General features: G+C 55.5%; 4 protein-coding genes across 4 annotated transcripts; 2 read left to right on the top strand and 2 right to left on the bottom strand.

Moving 5' to 3' along the window:
* Positions 1-99: 99 nt before the first annotated feature.
* BO86DRAFT_400107 (uncharacterized protein) lies at positions 100-2,664 on the bottom strand (the record flags this gene model as incomplete). Its single annotated transcript, XM_025673685.1, has 8 exons — positions 100-234; positions 354-704; positions 765-950; positions 1,018-1,055; positions 1,113-2,000; positions 2,051-2,178; positions 2,253-2,401; positions 2,455-2,664. 8 exons carry the CDS (start codon positions 2,662-2,664, stop codon positions 100-102), a joined length of 2,085 nt encoding a protein of 694 aa, XP_025527307.1.
* Positions 2,665-4,751: 2,087 nt separating this feature from the next.
* Positions 4,752-6,103, top strand: BO86DRAFT_400108 (uncharacterized protein; the record flags this gene model as incomplete). The annotated part of the gene is made up of 2 exons (XM_025673686.1): positions 4,752-4,788; positions 4,845-6,103. The coding sequence occupies 2 exons, from the start codon at positions 4,752-4,754 to the stop codon at positions 6,101-6,103; spliced, it is 1,296 nt and encodes a 431-aa protein (XP_025527308.1).
* Positions 6,104-6,777: 674 nt separating this feature from the next.
* BO86DRAFT_410243 (putative 2-deoxy-D-gluconate 3-dehydrogenase) lies at positions 6,778-8,279 on the top strand. Its single transcript, XM_025674487.1, has 3 exons — positions 6,778-7,150; positions 7,256-7,471; positions 7,573-8,279. The coding sequence occupies exons 1-3, from the start codon at positions 7,025-7,027 to the stop codon at positions 8,026-8,028; spliced, it is 798 nt and encodes a 265-aa protein (XP_025527309.1). The 5' UTR covers positions 6,778-7,024; the 3' UTR covers positions 8,029-8,279.
* A 3,979-nt stretch (positions 8,280-12,258) lies between these two features.
* On the bottom strand, positions 12,259-13,893 carry rgsB (putative RGS domain protein (Rax1)). The gene is made up of 3 exons (XM_025665856.1): positions 13,391-13,893; positions 12,596-13,322; positions 12,259-12,540 (listed from the first exon to the last, which is right to left on the bottom strand). Exons 1-3 carry the CDS (start codon positions 13,543-13,545, stop codon positions 12,304-12,306), a joined length of 1,119 nt encoding a protein of 372 aa, XP_025527310.1. The 5' UTR covers positions 13,546-13,893; the 3' UTR covers positions 12,259-12,303.
* Positions 13,894-14,340: the final 447 nt, after the last annotated feature.

The raw sequence follows: 14,340 nt of genomic DNA on the forward strand, positions 1-14,340 counted from the left end.
TGTATATTGTAGCAAAAGCAAAGCTATATAGAGTGTTGGGAGTACGCAAGTCCATCGTTGCGCTGCACGCCACCGCGTAACCGCACTGTCGATCCTGGATCACTTCCCATCATACACCTGCTCCCCGGTCAGCGTAACCACCCCCTTCTGCCGGTCCGCCTCCTGCACGAACTCGGGCTTGATGTACCGCGCCGTCAGCGCGAATCGCAGGTTCTTCTCGGGGATCACCGAATGCTACAGCAGCAGCATCGTCAGCGTCAGTTCTCCCATCCTCCACTCACCCCATGGTTCTCTTTTTTGGGGAAGGACAAAAATGGAAAATGAAAAATGAAAAAAAAAAAAAAAAAGGTTACCTCATAAAACCGCTGCACCCCCTCCCCATGCATCACCACCAAATCCCCATGATTGAGCTCCATCCGCAGGCACGGCGGCGCCTCCCCCCTTCTGCCGCCGGCAGGAAGGCCCCGGCGCTGCGCGTCGTACTCCTCCCGCGTGATCTCGCCCGCCTCCCGCGCCTGCTTCAGCGCCTTCCGCTCCGGGGCATGTGCGCACCCATCTAAAGCCGGATCCTCGTCCACAATCCGCTTGGCTTTGGTGTACCCGTGGTAGTACTTGTACTTCATGCGCAGGAGCATGGTGGCGCGGGCGCCGAGGGAGAGGGTTGCGATCGTGGGGCCGAGCGAGGATTCGCCGTCGTCGTGGTACTGGGTTACGGTTTCTGTTAGGGACTTGATTCAATGGGAATGCGGGGGTTGGCTGCTTACTCCGATCTTCATGTCCTCCATATACCCCAAAAGGAGGAGCTCGTTGGGCGGCAGAAAGGCGTCGCCCGCGGTAGTGACCGCTTGCTCCGTTGCCCAGGTTAGGCGGCCGAACGCCCGGAGGATCTCGTCGCTGGCTTCGGCGAAGCCTTTGCTGGCTACGGAGACGACGTATTTGTATGGGCAGCCCTGATGGAGTTAGTCTGCCTGTTGGAGGGGAATCTACGAGGGAGAGGGGCAGAGGGAGAGGGCGTACATAGTTCACTGCGTAGTGGGAAGTGAGGGTGCCGCGGACTGTGCAAGAGGTCAGCGTGTCGATGGGTGGGTAAAGAGAGGGTCGAGGGTTCGAACCAACACTCTGTTGCAGCGGATACCGCTGGAGCCCCAAGTCCACCGACTGGAGCCGTTTGAACAGATCGTCCGGCCCGTTGGCACGGGTGTTGATCGCCCGGTTGGCCACCAGATGCGTCACGAACCCTACCCCAGGCAGAGTATATACCAACTTTCGATACGGATATAAGGATGTGTCGTCGACGCTCGGGAGCTGCAGCTTCGGGTCGAAGTAAAGAGCCCGCTTGGCGGGATGGATCTCGAACTCGTCAATTACGGACCGGACCGAGAGCGGCGAGATTTTGAGGTATCTCTCGAAGCTGCACCGATGCGACTGCTGAGACAAATCTTGCAAAAGCTCGTCGGCGCACTTCCATCCGCGCCAGAATCGCCGGGCAATGCAGCGAGAGCACAGCGGACACACGATCCCCTTCCAGGCGATGCGTTTGAAGACCAGGTCGCCCTTGTCCTCGGACAGGGTCGCCAGCAGGTCTGGGACCAGGTCAAAGTGAGGCTGGATCTGTGGGTCGGGTGGGAGTCGGGCACGGAGAAATGCCGCGTTGAAGCTGAGGTGCCCTGGCGGCGTCGTGGTGCCGCCGACCTTCCAGAACCGGGAGCAGGACGGCGTCAGGCACATCCAGCCCTCGTTGTATACCTGCTTGCTCTCGCGGTCACAGCTTGCGCAGCGTTTCGTGGCTGGGCCGAGTGTGAAATCCCGTTGCTCCACGGGCAACGGTGTTGTGCCTGGGGCCGCCCACCAGCTTGTCGCGGCGAGATCCAGCTTCTCGAAGCGCACTTTGGCGCCTTTCTTCGTGCCTATCTGCTCGTACCAGACGTCTGCGATGCGGAAGTAGGCCATCACGTTGTACCGGTGGGGGAGCTTCCTGTTCAATTGCTTGTTTCGATCTCCTGCCAACGAATCAACACTGGGTTCCACATCAAGCCGGTTGTCTACGTACCAATAATGAGTCCGACGGGGTTCTGCATCCGCCAGCTGTTCATCACGCTGCTTAAGGTCGCGCTATCAGTATCTTGATCTTTGAGCAGCACGAGATTGCCCTCTGCGTCTTTGGTGCACCCACCGCCACTAGCTGCAGGGTTAGTCTATGTCTATCGAGCTCACTAGGTTATTTGGCTGGCTCTGGCTCTGGTGACACTTACATTCGAGTTACGACAACTTCGTCATCGATGTAGGCCCGGATCCCCGAGTCCGCATCCACCAGACAGCCGTAGCACAGACTTCCGTTGTAGTAGTAGCCTCCCTGGGCGGAGCGAAACCAGGGGAGGGCGTCGCACAGGTCAGGACGGCACTACACTCACATTAGGGGACTTTCATTATGTTCTTCTGTAGGTGGCATCCAACCTCTGCCCACGCCGGTGGCTTGCCCTGGACCGGCGGAAGGTCATTCTGGCGATCGCTCTCTCCCGAAATCGCATCCTCGCTATGCGAAGTTTCTACTGGGTTTGACTTCTGGTGGCTTGTAATGGCAGACTTGCGTGGTCGAGTGACTCGGCCGCTCAGCACAGCCTGCCGTGCGGGTTTGCCGGTCTTCGTGCGCTTTTGAGGTGGCATTGTATATATATATCTTGGGGTATCAATTTCGCGCACGACGGAGTTGGTGCCGAAGAGACCTTTGAGAAAGAAACATTCTTTGAAAATCATGTTGTTTGACTCAAAACGCCGTCATGATTGAGTCAGGATAATTGAAGTGCGGTTGATGAGGTGTGGTAGACATCATCCATCTTTAGCACGTGCTTGTGCTCGGAGCACGAGTGTTGGCGACTATGCGCAGCGATATATCTAATGCCACTGCAAACCGCAGCCGGATCTTGCCCATTGTAGCAACGAGGGCATTCAACGAGACATTATACTTTATGATCACCGGAACTTGAGCCTATAGCAGGTAAGCGTATACCTTCGCATGTACTTATCCATGATAGCGTAAGCTACGCACCATGGCGGCCTCCTGCAGCGAGAACACGAGTCGACCAGGCGGTGCAACCAGACCAAGGCGGCCGACGGCCCGTCCGGGTCCGGTTCCGTCAGGGGAGCAAGATCACATGACCGGGACTGTCACCGTGACTGGCCCCGACCAACTTGACAAGATTTTCGGCAGATGGATCAATCAAACTACTGGGACTTCTCCACTAGTGCAGTGTCAGTCGACTGATTTTATAGAGAGGTCCAGAGGATCCATGCCGTTTGAGTAGAGGCAAAACGCCGGTGGGTGCTTAGTCTCGAGGCCAGCCGTGTTAATTTCCGGGCGAAGGAAGACAACGGAGGCAACGTGGGACCGAGCGACGGTCGAGACCTGCACTTGAGACGCGAGGACGGAACGAGGGGAGCAGGAAGATCCTTTGGTTCGATATTTTTGGGTCCGTGTCAGGGGTGTGACCGATTGCAGATTGGAGCTTGCAGATTGGCAGTTCCCTGGATGAGTATCCGTATGGTGTAGTGATACTGCAGTGAATGCAGTGTGCAGTGTGTGCAGTGTATGCAGTGTATGCCGTGTATGCCGTGAATTGCTCTCTTGTCCACGGAATGGTCTCCGTCTGCTCCATCCATCAACTGGAGCCACTGGAGCCACTGGAGCCACTGGAGACTTCTCCATGATAAGGCGGCAGGAATAAGGCGGAGACTGCAGTGGACTTGCCGTGGACTTGCAGTGGGTGTCACTGACTGTACTACAGTCTACTATGTACGTCCTACTCAGCCCCCCCAATCCATAGCCTCCACCAACCAACGCAATTCCCGCCCGCACCACCCATCCTCTTCTTTCAGGCTTAGTCTCTTCTCCCACCCGTACTTGCAGTTCTCGCTCTCTTCCACTCTTTCTTGGACTTCTTGGACTACTCTCATCTCCCCCTCTCCATCTCCCTCACACTCACTCTCTCTCTCTCACCCTCCCCCCCCATCTTGTCGGTCGCTTTAATTTATCCATTCTTCTGCTTCTCATTAAATATTGATTGATTACTTGATTGATTGATTATCTTACCCGGTTCCTCTCTCTCTTCCCTCTTTTCTTCTTTCTCTCCCTTTCTCCCACCTTACTTCCCTCCTCACCTGCATCCACGGTTCTCCCGTTTCTCCCCTGACTTTCCCCTGTCACTTGCGCTGGCTCCCTCTGTCCTGTACCTGGCAGCCACCCACACACCCACGCCTGGTTCCTCCGGACGTTACAGCTGGATGCCCCGGTGTGGAATCGTCCACTCTGAGTCGTCTACCCAGTGACTTGCAGGCATTCCTACCCACTCCCATTGCCCCAAGCCTGGGAGCTCCACTTCGATTTGCATTCTGCTATGCGCGTTGTTGCCTGCCAATCTCCCACCCAATCTTCTTCCGCCAACACTCATTCGCTCATCTGAATCTCTCCATCTTCCTTCATCATCTTCTTCGCTCTCTTGCGCTCTCTTCCTTGTATGACCTAGCATCCAACTTTCACGACTTGACGTCTGTCGAGTATTACACTCTTTTTATCGCAAAGTCAATAGCCCACGTTCTTTACGCCGTTGATCGGCCTGCCACTCTTTTTTCGCCCTTTCCGTCGCTCTTTCTCCCTAGCCTCTTTGTTTTGAGAACACAGCTTTCTACGACCCTTCCGACCGACGCCCTCCCATCAACCATCTCTCACACCACAACTCAACACTCCATCGCCCGTCATGTCGTTCCATCCTTCCGACTTGACCACTCCTAACGGTGGGCACTCTACGATTTGTGTCAGTGTCGCCCGATCGCTAATATGCCTTCGCTAGTCCTCTACTCCCGTTCCCTCCTAGCCTTCCGAAGCTGCGTACAATGCTCCTCTTCAGCGCCCGCTTGCCCGACCTGCGACGATGGCTACACCTGTACCATGGTCAGTCAATCTTGCACTCAGTGCGCGACCACGAAATGCGTCAAATCTCCGACCAGCGGAGATTCGGGCTCCTCCAGTAATTCCGGCGGCGGCGGTACCGACGCCGGTGCGATTGCAGGAGGTGTGGTCGGTGGTATCGCCTTCATCGCCATAGTGACGTTCTTGGTATGGTGGTTCTTCATCAGAAAGAAGCGCAAGGAACAACAAGAAGCATCCGAAGCCGAAAAGTCCAGCGTGGCGGCCGACACGAGACAGTCACGGAAGTCCACGAATTCGATCGCCTCTACCGTTCTTACTCGCGCCTCGAACGTCATCCAAATCGCTTACATCCCTGGTGTCACCAACCGCTCGCCTCCAGAGACTCCCGGCAGTCTGGTGCCACCGGTTCCACCGCTCCCTGGTGCCCACCCCGACCAACATTTCTTTATGCCGGGTGACCTTCGCGATTCGGCCTGGTCGGAGATGTCCAACGAGCGCCGCAGCATCGCCCCTAGTCTCCGCAGCAGTGTGGCCACCACCATCTACCGCAACAACGCCATCGTCAGTCCGATGCCGGCTCAGCAAGTTATGCGCACGCGTGCCGCCGTGGTCAACATCAACGGGGCCAACGGCGATGCTCCTGCGGTGCCGGCCATTACTCAAGCCCAGCTTGCCAAAGCCGGCCTCTCCGCGGCCGCCACCAACAGCTCGATCGTGGCCCGCACGGTGACCGCCAAACCAGTCATGGTTCGAGGCGCATCGAAAAAGAAGAAGGAAGCCACCAATGGCCCCGCCGGGGTCCACACCATCGAGGAACAATCCGAGAGCTCCAGTGCCAACGTGTCTCGATCCACTAGCACCAAGCAAGCAGACGCAGTCCCGACGTCCGGATTTGACGCCAGTTCATCCGACGAGGAAGACACTACCAAGCGTTCTAGCCAGGCCCGTAGCGAGAACGCTACCGAGGCCAAGACCGACGCGCAGTCGCGTCCCGCCACCGTGATTGAAGATTCGCCTGCCGTCAGCCAGAGCCCGTTCCAAGACCACCCCCGGGCCGAACCCAGCGCCCGGGCTTCCTCACTCCTCGAGACCCCAGAAGGGACACGCTCGAACCGAAGCAGCCGGCACATTCCACCGCGCGTGGAAAGCCCTTTCTCGGATGCAAATGAGGTGAAATGAACGGCATGCCCCTGCCTTTCGACGAACGTTTTATGGGACCCCAGACCATCTATCCTTTTGATTTTCTACTTAGCTGGCGACCTTGGCGCAATGGATACCACCTACACACTATCCTGTGGCGTAGAGCCACGGGAGTTTACTTCTCTGTATCTATGATTATACATTTATGTTTCGGTGATCTTGCCATGGGGCAAGATTGCTGGAATGGTTGATATTTTAAGGCGTGGCTATCAGACTGAATAAACTATAAATAGTAGGCACTGGAAGCTGTACCGAGGAACAAGCTTCCCAAGGAGTCTTTGTAAGCTGGTGTCAGTAGACCTTTGGGTGTTCGACAAGGCATTGAATAGGGTAGGACGACGACAGGTGTAGATCCAACATAAATATCTCATGAAGGATAAATATGTGCTAACCACCTCTTGAAGATGAATTCACAATTCGTAGTGCAAGAGACTCATGGCACGATGCTGATGTGTATCACTGTCACGGATTACGGTACTGATACGAAACACAACAACCGGATAAGCACCGAGCGGAAACTTCAATAGCCGGGGAGACGCTGCGGGGCGTCGGCCTCTGACTTTGCTGTGTGAGGCTGACCCTCGGCAATTGCATCATCCCAATCTGGAGGAGCTCCGCTGTGGTGCCCCGCATTGCGATGACTGCCATGAGGGGTGTTTGTTGGGTGCTTGGTTGCTTTAAAGGGCTCCTCCCCCACGTTCGTGGGATGTAGGTAGTGAGTCATTCAGTCACTCAGCGAGAGAAAGAGCAGATCAGCAGGCATTGACATCGCTGCAATTGGTGAGATTACATGAGCCGCGAGTCTACTTGACCCCACGATCTTGACGGATCATCTTCAAGACATACGACACATCTGACGGAAACAACAACAACGACACCCACCACACGAACAACAGCACAATGTCCATCCCCGCCCTCTTCTCCCTCGAAGGCAGCACCGCCATTGTCACCGGCGGCACGCGGGGCATCGGCCAGTCCATGGCGTACGCTCTGGCTGAAGCGGGCGCCGATATCATTCTGATTCAGGTGCGTGGTGCCCCCCAAACCAAACCTACCAGAACAACAACCCCCCCCCCCCAACCTCATCTCCATCCGGATATTTTCTGATGCTAATTCCTGGATCGGGGATAGAGAGACGAATCCAACACCACGACCCGCGACGAAATCACGCACCGCCTGCACCGCAACGCCCACATCCACGTCGCCGAGCTCTCCTCCCGCGACGCCCTCAAACAGATCCTCCCCGCGCTGACCGCACAGGGCTTCGCGCCCAACATCCTGCTCAACTGCGCCGGCATCCAGCGCCGGCATCCGAGCGAGCAGTTCCCGGACGAGGATTGGGACGAGGTATGCAGCTGTCCCGATCCTAACCTTAACACTCTATCCTCCAACCGACCCCACCCTCCATCCCTCCAACCCCATACTAATTTTGACCGGCCGACGGCTAGGTAATAAACATCAACCTCACCTCCGTCTTCACGCTATGCCGAGAGTTCGGCGCCTATTTGTTGAACCGCCCCGCCGAGGCCTTCACCGCCAGCGCCGGCCGCCGCGGCGCCATCATCAACGTCGCCTCGCTGCTCACCTTCCAGGGCGGGATCACCGTGCCGGCCTACGCGGCGTCCAAGGGCGGGGTGGCGCAGCTGACCAAGGCGCTGTCGAACGAGTGGGCCGCGAAGGGGATCAATGTGAATGCCATCGCGCCGGGGTACATCGCCACGGACATGAATACCGCGCTCATCAATGATGCGAACCGCAACGCGGGGATCATGGCGCGCATCCCGGCGGGCCGGTGGGGCAGGCCCGAGGATTTCAAGGGGGTGGTCGTGTTTTTGGCGAGCGCGGCGAGTGCCTATGTTTCCGGGGAGGTGGTTACTGTCGATGGGGGGTGGATGGGACGGTAATTTGTCTTTCTTTTTCTAGGAGAAGTGTATGTGTATAGAGCTTTATAAGGAATGCGTTCTTGGCGATTGATGTTGAGAGTGGAGGTTCTTGGTGGTGGTTCATGGGGTTCGAGTTGTGGAGCGTGGTTAAGGTTGGGTAACTGATAGGTATGACAGGGCGTTTTATATGAAAGGCTGTTGTCGCCAATGGGATTCATCAGTGGTAATACGGATACAGTAGTTACACGGTGGACTCTAAGCATGAACTGGATTGAAGATTGAACGGGCTGCATTGCATAGCTCATCTCTTGTTCTAGGCCCAAGGTACCATTCGCGATCCTGATCCTAGTAAACCGAGGCCCCTGCTCCAACCGTTCTCTTCAACGTCCGATATCCGCAAGCCAGAGTCGAGCCCCCAGCCAGCCCCCAGCCGAAACAACCTGCCACCGTAGTCAGCTATGCCACAACCAAGGGATCTGGAGCACTTATAAAAAAAAAAAGGGCCGTTCCCTCACCGCGGGCCCTCGGTGAGGGAACGGCGGTCCACCACCCTGGACCATCCCTCGTGTTCAACTCCTGCGTTGCCAACTACAACCCAAAGCGCAGTCCTCTCCCCGCGACCCACACAACACCTCCCCCCACAGCGTCGGAAACAACAGGAAACGAGACAGACAAGCACTGAGCTTTGATCCCCTTTCGAGGTCCCATAACAAGCCTCCTGTACGGATCCGAGACAGCAGGAGAGCAATGCTGCACAATCCCCCGATCGAGAGTCTACCAACGCAACGTTTGCAGCGGCATTGCCGAAGCGACGGTCAGGACAGGCGGCACCAGCGTGATGGACACAGTCGGTGGCCAGATATACCTCGCGCCCTCAGTGGAGATTTCAGTCTTGAATCACCCCAGATTTCGTGGCTCGAGCCCCTTCGACCGAGCATACTATCTCCCATCGTCGAACCTTCGATCCGCAGATCATGACCCCACGTCGCCTCCCAAGATCAACGGCCTCTCAACCTCTTGTGTGTGATACAGTACCCCCGCGGACTAGTTTTTGATTCCTCCCCACTGCTGCCAGTGGAGGGCATGGAGAAACGGACAAACAAAACATCCATAAAAACCGCTTCCTTCTCCCCAAGGGGAGGGACCATAGCCGAAGCTATGGCCGAGTCAGCGCCCATCGATCTATCTGCACCCGCTCGATGCAAAGAGATGGTTAACACGATCGATCGGGACCTTTCCGAGGAAAGCGCAGATCAGGTGGCTGCATGCCGTGATCCACGAGTCCACTAGCCGGTCTCGTACCCGGGATGATCGAGAGGTGGAACGCAGGGAGCGAAGGCCCCAGTCAACCCTCGGATTGGGAGCATGCGCGGGACAGCCGAGTCACGCCGACCAAGGAGGCCAACCGCTTAACCCCAGTTAGGGGCGGAGAAAGATACATGATGCATGATCAGAGACTGGTTTGAGACTGGAAAGCGACGAACAAGCCCAAGGGGGGTTTCCTCATGGCATCATCCGATCGACCATAAGGAAGTCATCCATTTGCAATTGACCTCGCTGCGGTTTAATCCGGGCTGGAACGGTGAAGCACCTGGGCCATTCCAGAGATTAAACCGGTTTCCGACGAGTGGATCAATCCAAAGACTCGATGACTGTGTGTGAGGCAGCGGTATGTCCGAGGACACACGGTTTGTTCGTATTCGGGGAAACCAGCTCGCACATGCAATGATCAAGCTCACAGTTGTAAGTTCCTTGCACCAGCGCCCACTATGAGCTCCCAGTGACATCTCCAAAGAGATGCCCGGCATGCTCCACCTGCCTTCTCTCTCGAATCATCAGCTTAGTACCACGGCAACAAGTGAAGACTGTCCGGGGTTGATCAGCACGTTACACTCAGCATTGGTAGACCGACGCGTGCCCTGCGGCGGGAACTGCATGGTAAACCGTCTTTATGCGCACCCGCGGAGGATGGCGCTCTGAGCATCGGGAACCTTTCGCCTCCTCGATCCCCCGAAAGCGATGCGAGTCAACTAGTGGGCTCAAACCGCCGTGCATGACCGTGAAACTTGCCGCCGGCAGAAGCCGTTGGCACCGAACCGACGGGGTTACATTAGGGTTAGACTCCCCAGCGAGCTGGAGAGCGTAACAGGGGGTAAGATCTGTACGAGGTTGCCTCGAACGGCGAAGAGGGGAGAAGGCCAGAGACCCAACAGGAAACACATGAGAGCTTGTCCACCCATGAAGAAGGCACGAAGAATGAGTCCAATAGATACTCGTGAGTGTCAAAGACACAAAGAGAGTCGCGATTCCGACAGATGAGAAAGACAGCGTAAGGTATAATCCGAGTTTCCACGACTGCGATGGTGGAGGAGAGAGGGAGAGGAGCGAGTAAACACGCCGGGAACGGAGAAGTAATGGAACTCTCCGTCCACACGCGCGCGCGATCCGATGCAAACCATACAAACCATACAAACCATATAAACCCCACAAACTCGTCATCAATTCTCAACATGACCAACCAGTGTGTCCCCTACTGCCTTTTCAGCCTGTGTCGCCTCGGTACGGAATACCCAGTAGTAGTTGCTTGGGAACTACGAAGAAAAATGGCAACACCAGCAACCCGCTATTTGGAATAGGGCTGGGTTGAGGTGCGCTGATCATGTACGCACAAGATGTGGGGGCGCGCTTTCCTTTCGATACGTATCAGGAATCTCCTCCCGGGACCATCTCTGTATAACCCGAAGCTGAGCCACAAGCACCAGGAATACCAGAACGATGGGCTTGACGTCGAATTTGGCAATTTGTGGACCGGGCCATCCATTGCTCGTTCACATGGAGCGATTTAACCCAGTTCGGCCACAGAACCCCGAGTTTTAGAAGTATAGCTACTCGCTTCATGGACGACATGAATAGACAGAGGCTTGGACAAAAGGATGAAGACCTTTGCTTTGATTCTGCCTTGAGACGGAGAAGCACTGCGTTATATTCTTCCCGAACGTTTCCAGCTTGGGCGTATGCTCGTTGAGACAGAAGATGGTGTTCGTCGGCGTATCGGGGCAGCATGGTCCTATTTCCAAGTGCTGGACTTCTCAGAACCATCAGTGCTGTATGTACATCTCACCTTGCCCAGGATCAGAAAGCTCGATCTCTGAAACTCCTTGAGATCTGGAGACTGTGTGCTCTATTGCTTTGGGAAGTGTAGGCTGGCTTAAATCTGACACTCGTCTAGCAGTCGTGGTTCAATAGAGATAAGTTGGTTGGAACAGAACCCTTCATATATGTACATAGTCCTATCATTGCTCACTCCACCTCTGTTGCTCCCTCCGCTGCCACCATGCATCCCATTTACGATGGATTGGCAGGGATTGCATCCTCCAGGTCCTGGGAGAGGTTCTCATCGTCGTCCTCGTCGTACTTCCCTGAACTATCGTGGTGATCGTGGTAATCCTTGTGAGGGAAGTCGAGATCATCCGACAAGGCCGCGCCGCCTGCATCTGGGACTTTGGATTGCATCATCAGTCATCGGTGATAGACTGCAAGCAGAGAGATCATACCGCCGCGCCTCGTCGGGCCTTGGGTGAACGGATTCTCGGAATTGTCCTTCTCGCCCTTTTTGTCGAATTTGCTGGTCGACGTGGAACCCTTGGGGAGTGATGTCATATTGGATGTGGTGTTTTCGCTATTATGAGATATGTGGCTAACGGAGAGGTTCGAGAAGAGTAGGCGTTTTATACTGGACCTTTACCCTTGTGCTTGGTTATGAAGTCATGATGTCATCTGGGATTGTGGCAAAGTAGAGCCACGGTTGGGGATTGATCGGTAAACCCAATCGTCATGTATAAGTCCGCTGCTTCAAGCGGCTTCATAGTAAGCATCCACATATTAGATGATCTCTCATCGAATCATTGTTGGTTAGCGATCGAGCAGCAGCCTCCGGAACAAATCTGGGATCCACGTTCCGCAGCGTCTCCAATATAGGCAAGCATGCGATCTCAGGCTGTCTTACTTAGCTACGGATGGGTAGTCGGTTCTGCCGGCTACGTAACAACAACTCTACAGCCATAGATGCACATGTTTTGCGCACGATTTACAGAAGCTTGTCAATAGAAGTATATCCGGATTATCGATTGAGATTAGTATCAGTCAGGATCAGGGTATGGTATCTGCTAAGATGAAAATTACTAGAATCGAAGGAACAAAAGGGTAACACGGGACAGGATATATGAACAGGAGATGGCGCTGCATTACGTCGAGGTCAAAAGGCAGGTCTGGCACACACAAAAGAGGTTGCGTCATCTAGAGCATGGTGCCGGGGACGAAGATGAAGAGAATGCTCAGCGCGGTGGCCACGAAGAAGGCGATCAGAGCCGTCGCCGTGGCGCGCTTGTTCAGGAGCTTCCGCACGTATGGTTCGCGGATCGGGGACCAGGTCATAAATGTGTATTCGCTGTAGCCCAAGAACGCCATGACCGGGTCCAGTTTGTACTGGTACGAAACGAGGAAGTAAGACGCAACGGCAAAGGGCAATATCAGCTGTGGCGCAAGTCAGCAAAGGTCGCAAGTCCCGGAGCGGCAGTGATTGACTTACCCAGCAGCGTATATGTCGGGGCTTGTCGCGAAGGACGACGTAAAAGGCACCCCAGAAACCTCCACCGAAGCTGATCAGCGCAAACGCAAGACGGGCGATGATGGACAAAGGTACTAGGTTTCCCAGCGCCTTGGCCTGCAGGAACCCGGGGAATGCATCGCGTTCCATCGCCTGGAAGACATAGTCCTTAGCCGGGTCGAACACCTCGGGGTCATCCCGGCCGTGGTCTTCGACATGATCGATAATCGTCGTCACCATCTCCTCCGGGAGAACGATTTCTCTCTCGGCCCCGGGAAGCAGGTATGTGTACAGAATCTTCTCTGCGCTTGCGCGGATATCCGCCCGTGCCACAGTGTGCCCGGGCGACGGCGAGTCGTTTCGAGTCCCGGAGCTATCTTGCGGGGGCTGCTCGTTCGACGCCATGCGGGCAGCGTTCTGTGATCCCAAGCTGCTCTGCGGCGAATGTCCCGATATATGGCCGTCCGAGCGGAGGAACGCCGACAGTCGTTGGTTTGCGTCGCGGTCTTCTAATTCGTAGAGGGCATGGCGCGACCCCGAGGGTCCCGCTTCGACCAGAGGGATATCGTTGAGGTGCTCGATGTTGTCTAAGGCAGCGGAAGAGCCTTTGCTGTCGGCCTTTTCCAGATCAGGCGTCGCGACGAGAACGGATCGGCGCAGCTCACGAACATAGTGGCGGCAGAGGGACATATGCTGTGAGACATCCAGCCTGGCGCAAGCATTCAATCAGCGACTGTCCTGCGCGCGAGTCACACATTATTCTAAGCCATTACATACCAGAAGTCTAGGTAATCCACCGATCGCTGCTGGTCGCGCATGTAAATGTAGAAGGAAAAAAGATCGACGGGAGCGAGCGTTCGCCGACTGAGAACTTCAAACAGAGTGGGCAGGCGATTGCGCTGCTCCAGCTCGGAAAGCGAAGGAGATGCCATGGCTCAATGAGTGGGAAGCCAATGCTATGACTGTGTATTGGTTGCGCTGCGATGTTGTGTGTGATTGTGGTGTCGCACCAGGCCGAGGGGCCGAAAAGGGGAACGAAGGTCCAGAGCGAATTGAGTTCGGATGGGAATAGGAGTCAACGGTACGGTACGATCGAACTGATGTCGCACACGAGAGATCGGTTTACAGCGAGCGCGAGCAATAGCAAACGAAGGTAGTCGATGACGATTAGAGAGGGACGGGGCACACGTTGGGGTTTAATTAGTGCTTGGGCATGAAACTTGCAACAACACGCGGGCGGGCTCGGGGCCAGTGCAAGCTAGGAGTCCCTGCAGAGGGACCCGAGGCAGTAAACAAAACACCCAGCCGACTCCAGGTAGGTAGGTGAAGATCACGGAAGAACGATGAAAGCCATGCAGCAGGCTTGCAGTGACAACACAAACAGGAAGATGGAGGAATGGGGTGGCAGGTAGTCAAGAAACAAAGGAGGGGGGGGGGGGAAGTTGAGTGAGAAAGAGAAGCACACCAGCCTACCACCGACCAAGCGACTAGACTAAAGTGACTGACTTTGAAGGTGGAGATGCTGGTGGTGGATGGCCAGCCCAGTGGGCACAGCACAGCACAGCACTGCTTTGCACTGCACCTCCCGCCCGCGCAGCCACAAAAAAGAGCCCTCAGATTACAGTACCACTAGTGCAGCTCTAGTGCAGGTTTAGTGTGGTTTGAGTGAATGGGTGCCTGACGCTGCAGGTTCTGATGCCGGCGGTAACAATGTTGATCCGAAATGA

This window comes from Aspergillus japonicus (genome assembly GCF_003184785.1).
Source record: "Aspergillus japonicus CBS 114.51 unplaced genomic scaffold BO86scaffold_27, whole genome shotgun sequence".
NCBI classification, from domain to species: domain Eukaryota; kingdom Fungi; phylum Ascomycota; class Eurotiomycetes; order Eurotiales; family Aspergillaceae; genus Aspergillus; species Aspergillus japonicus.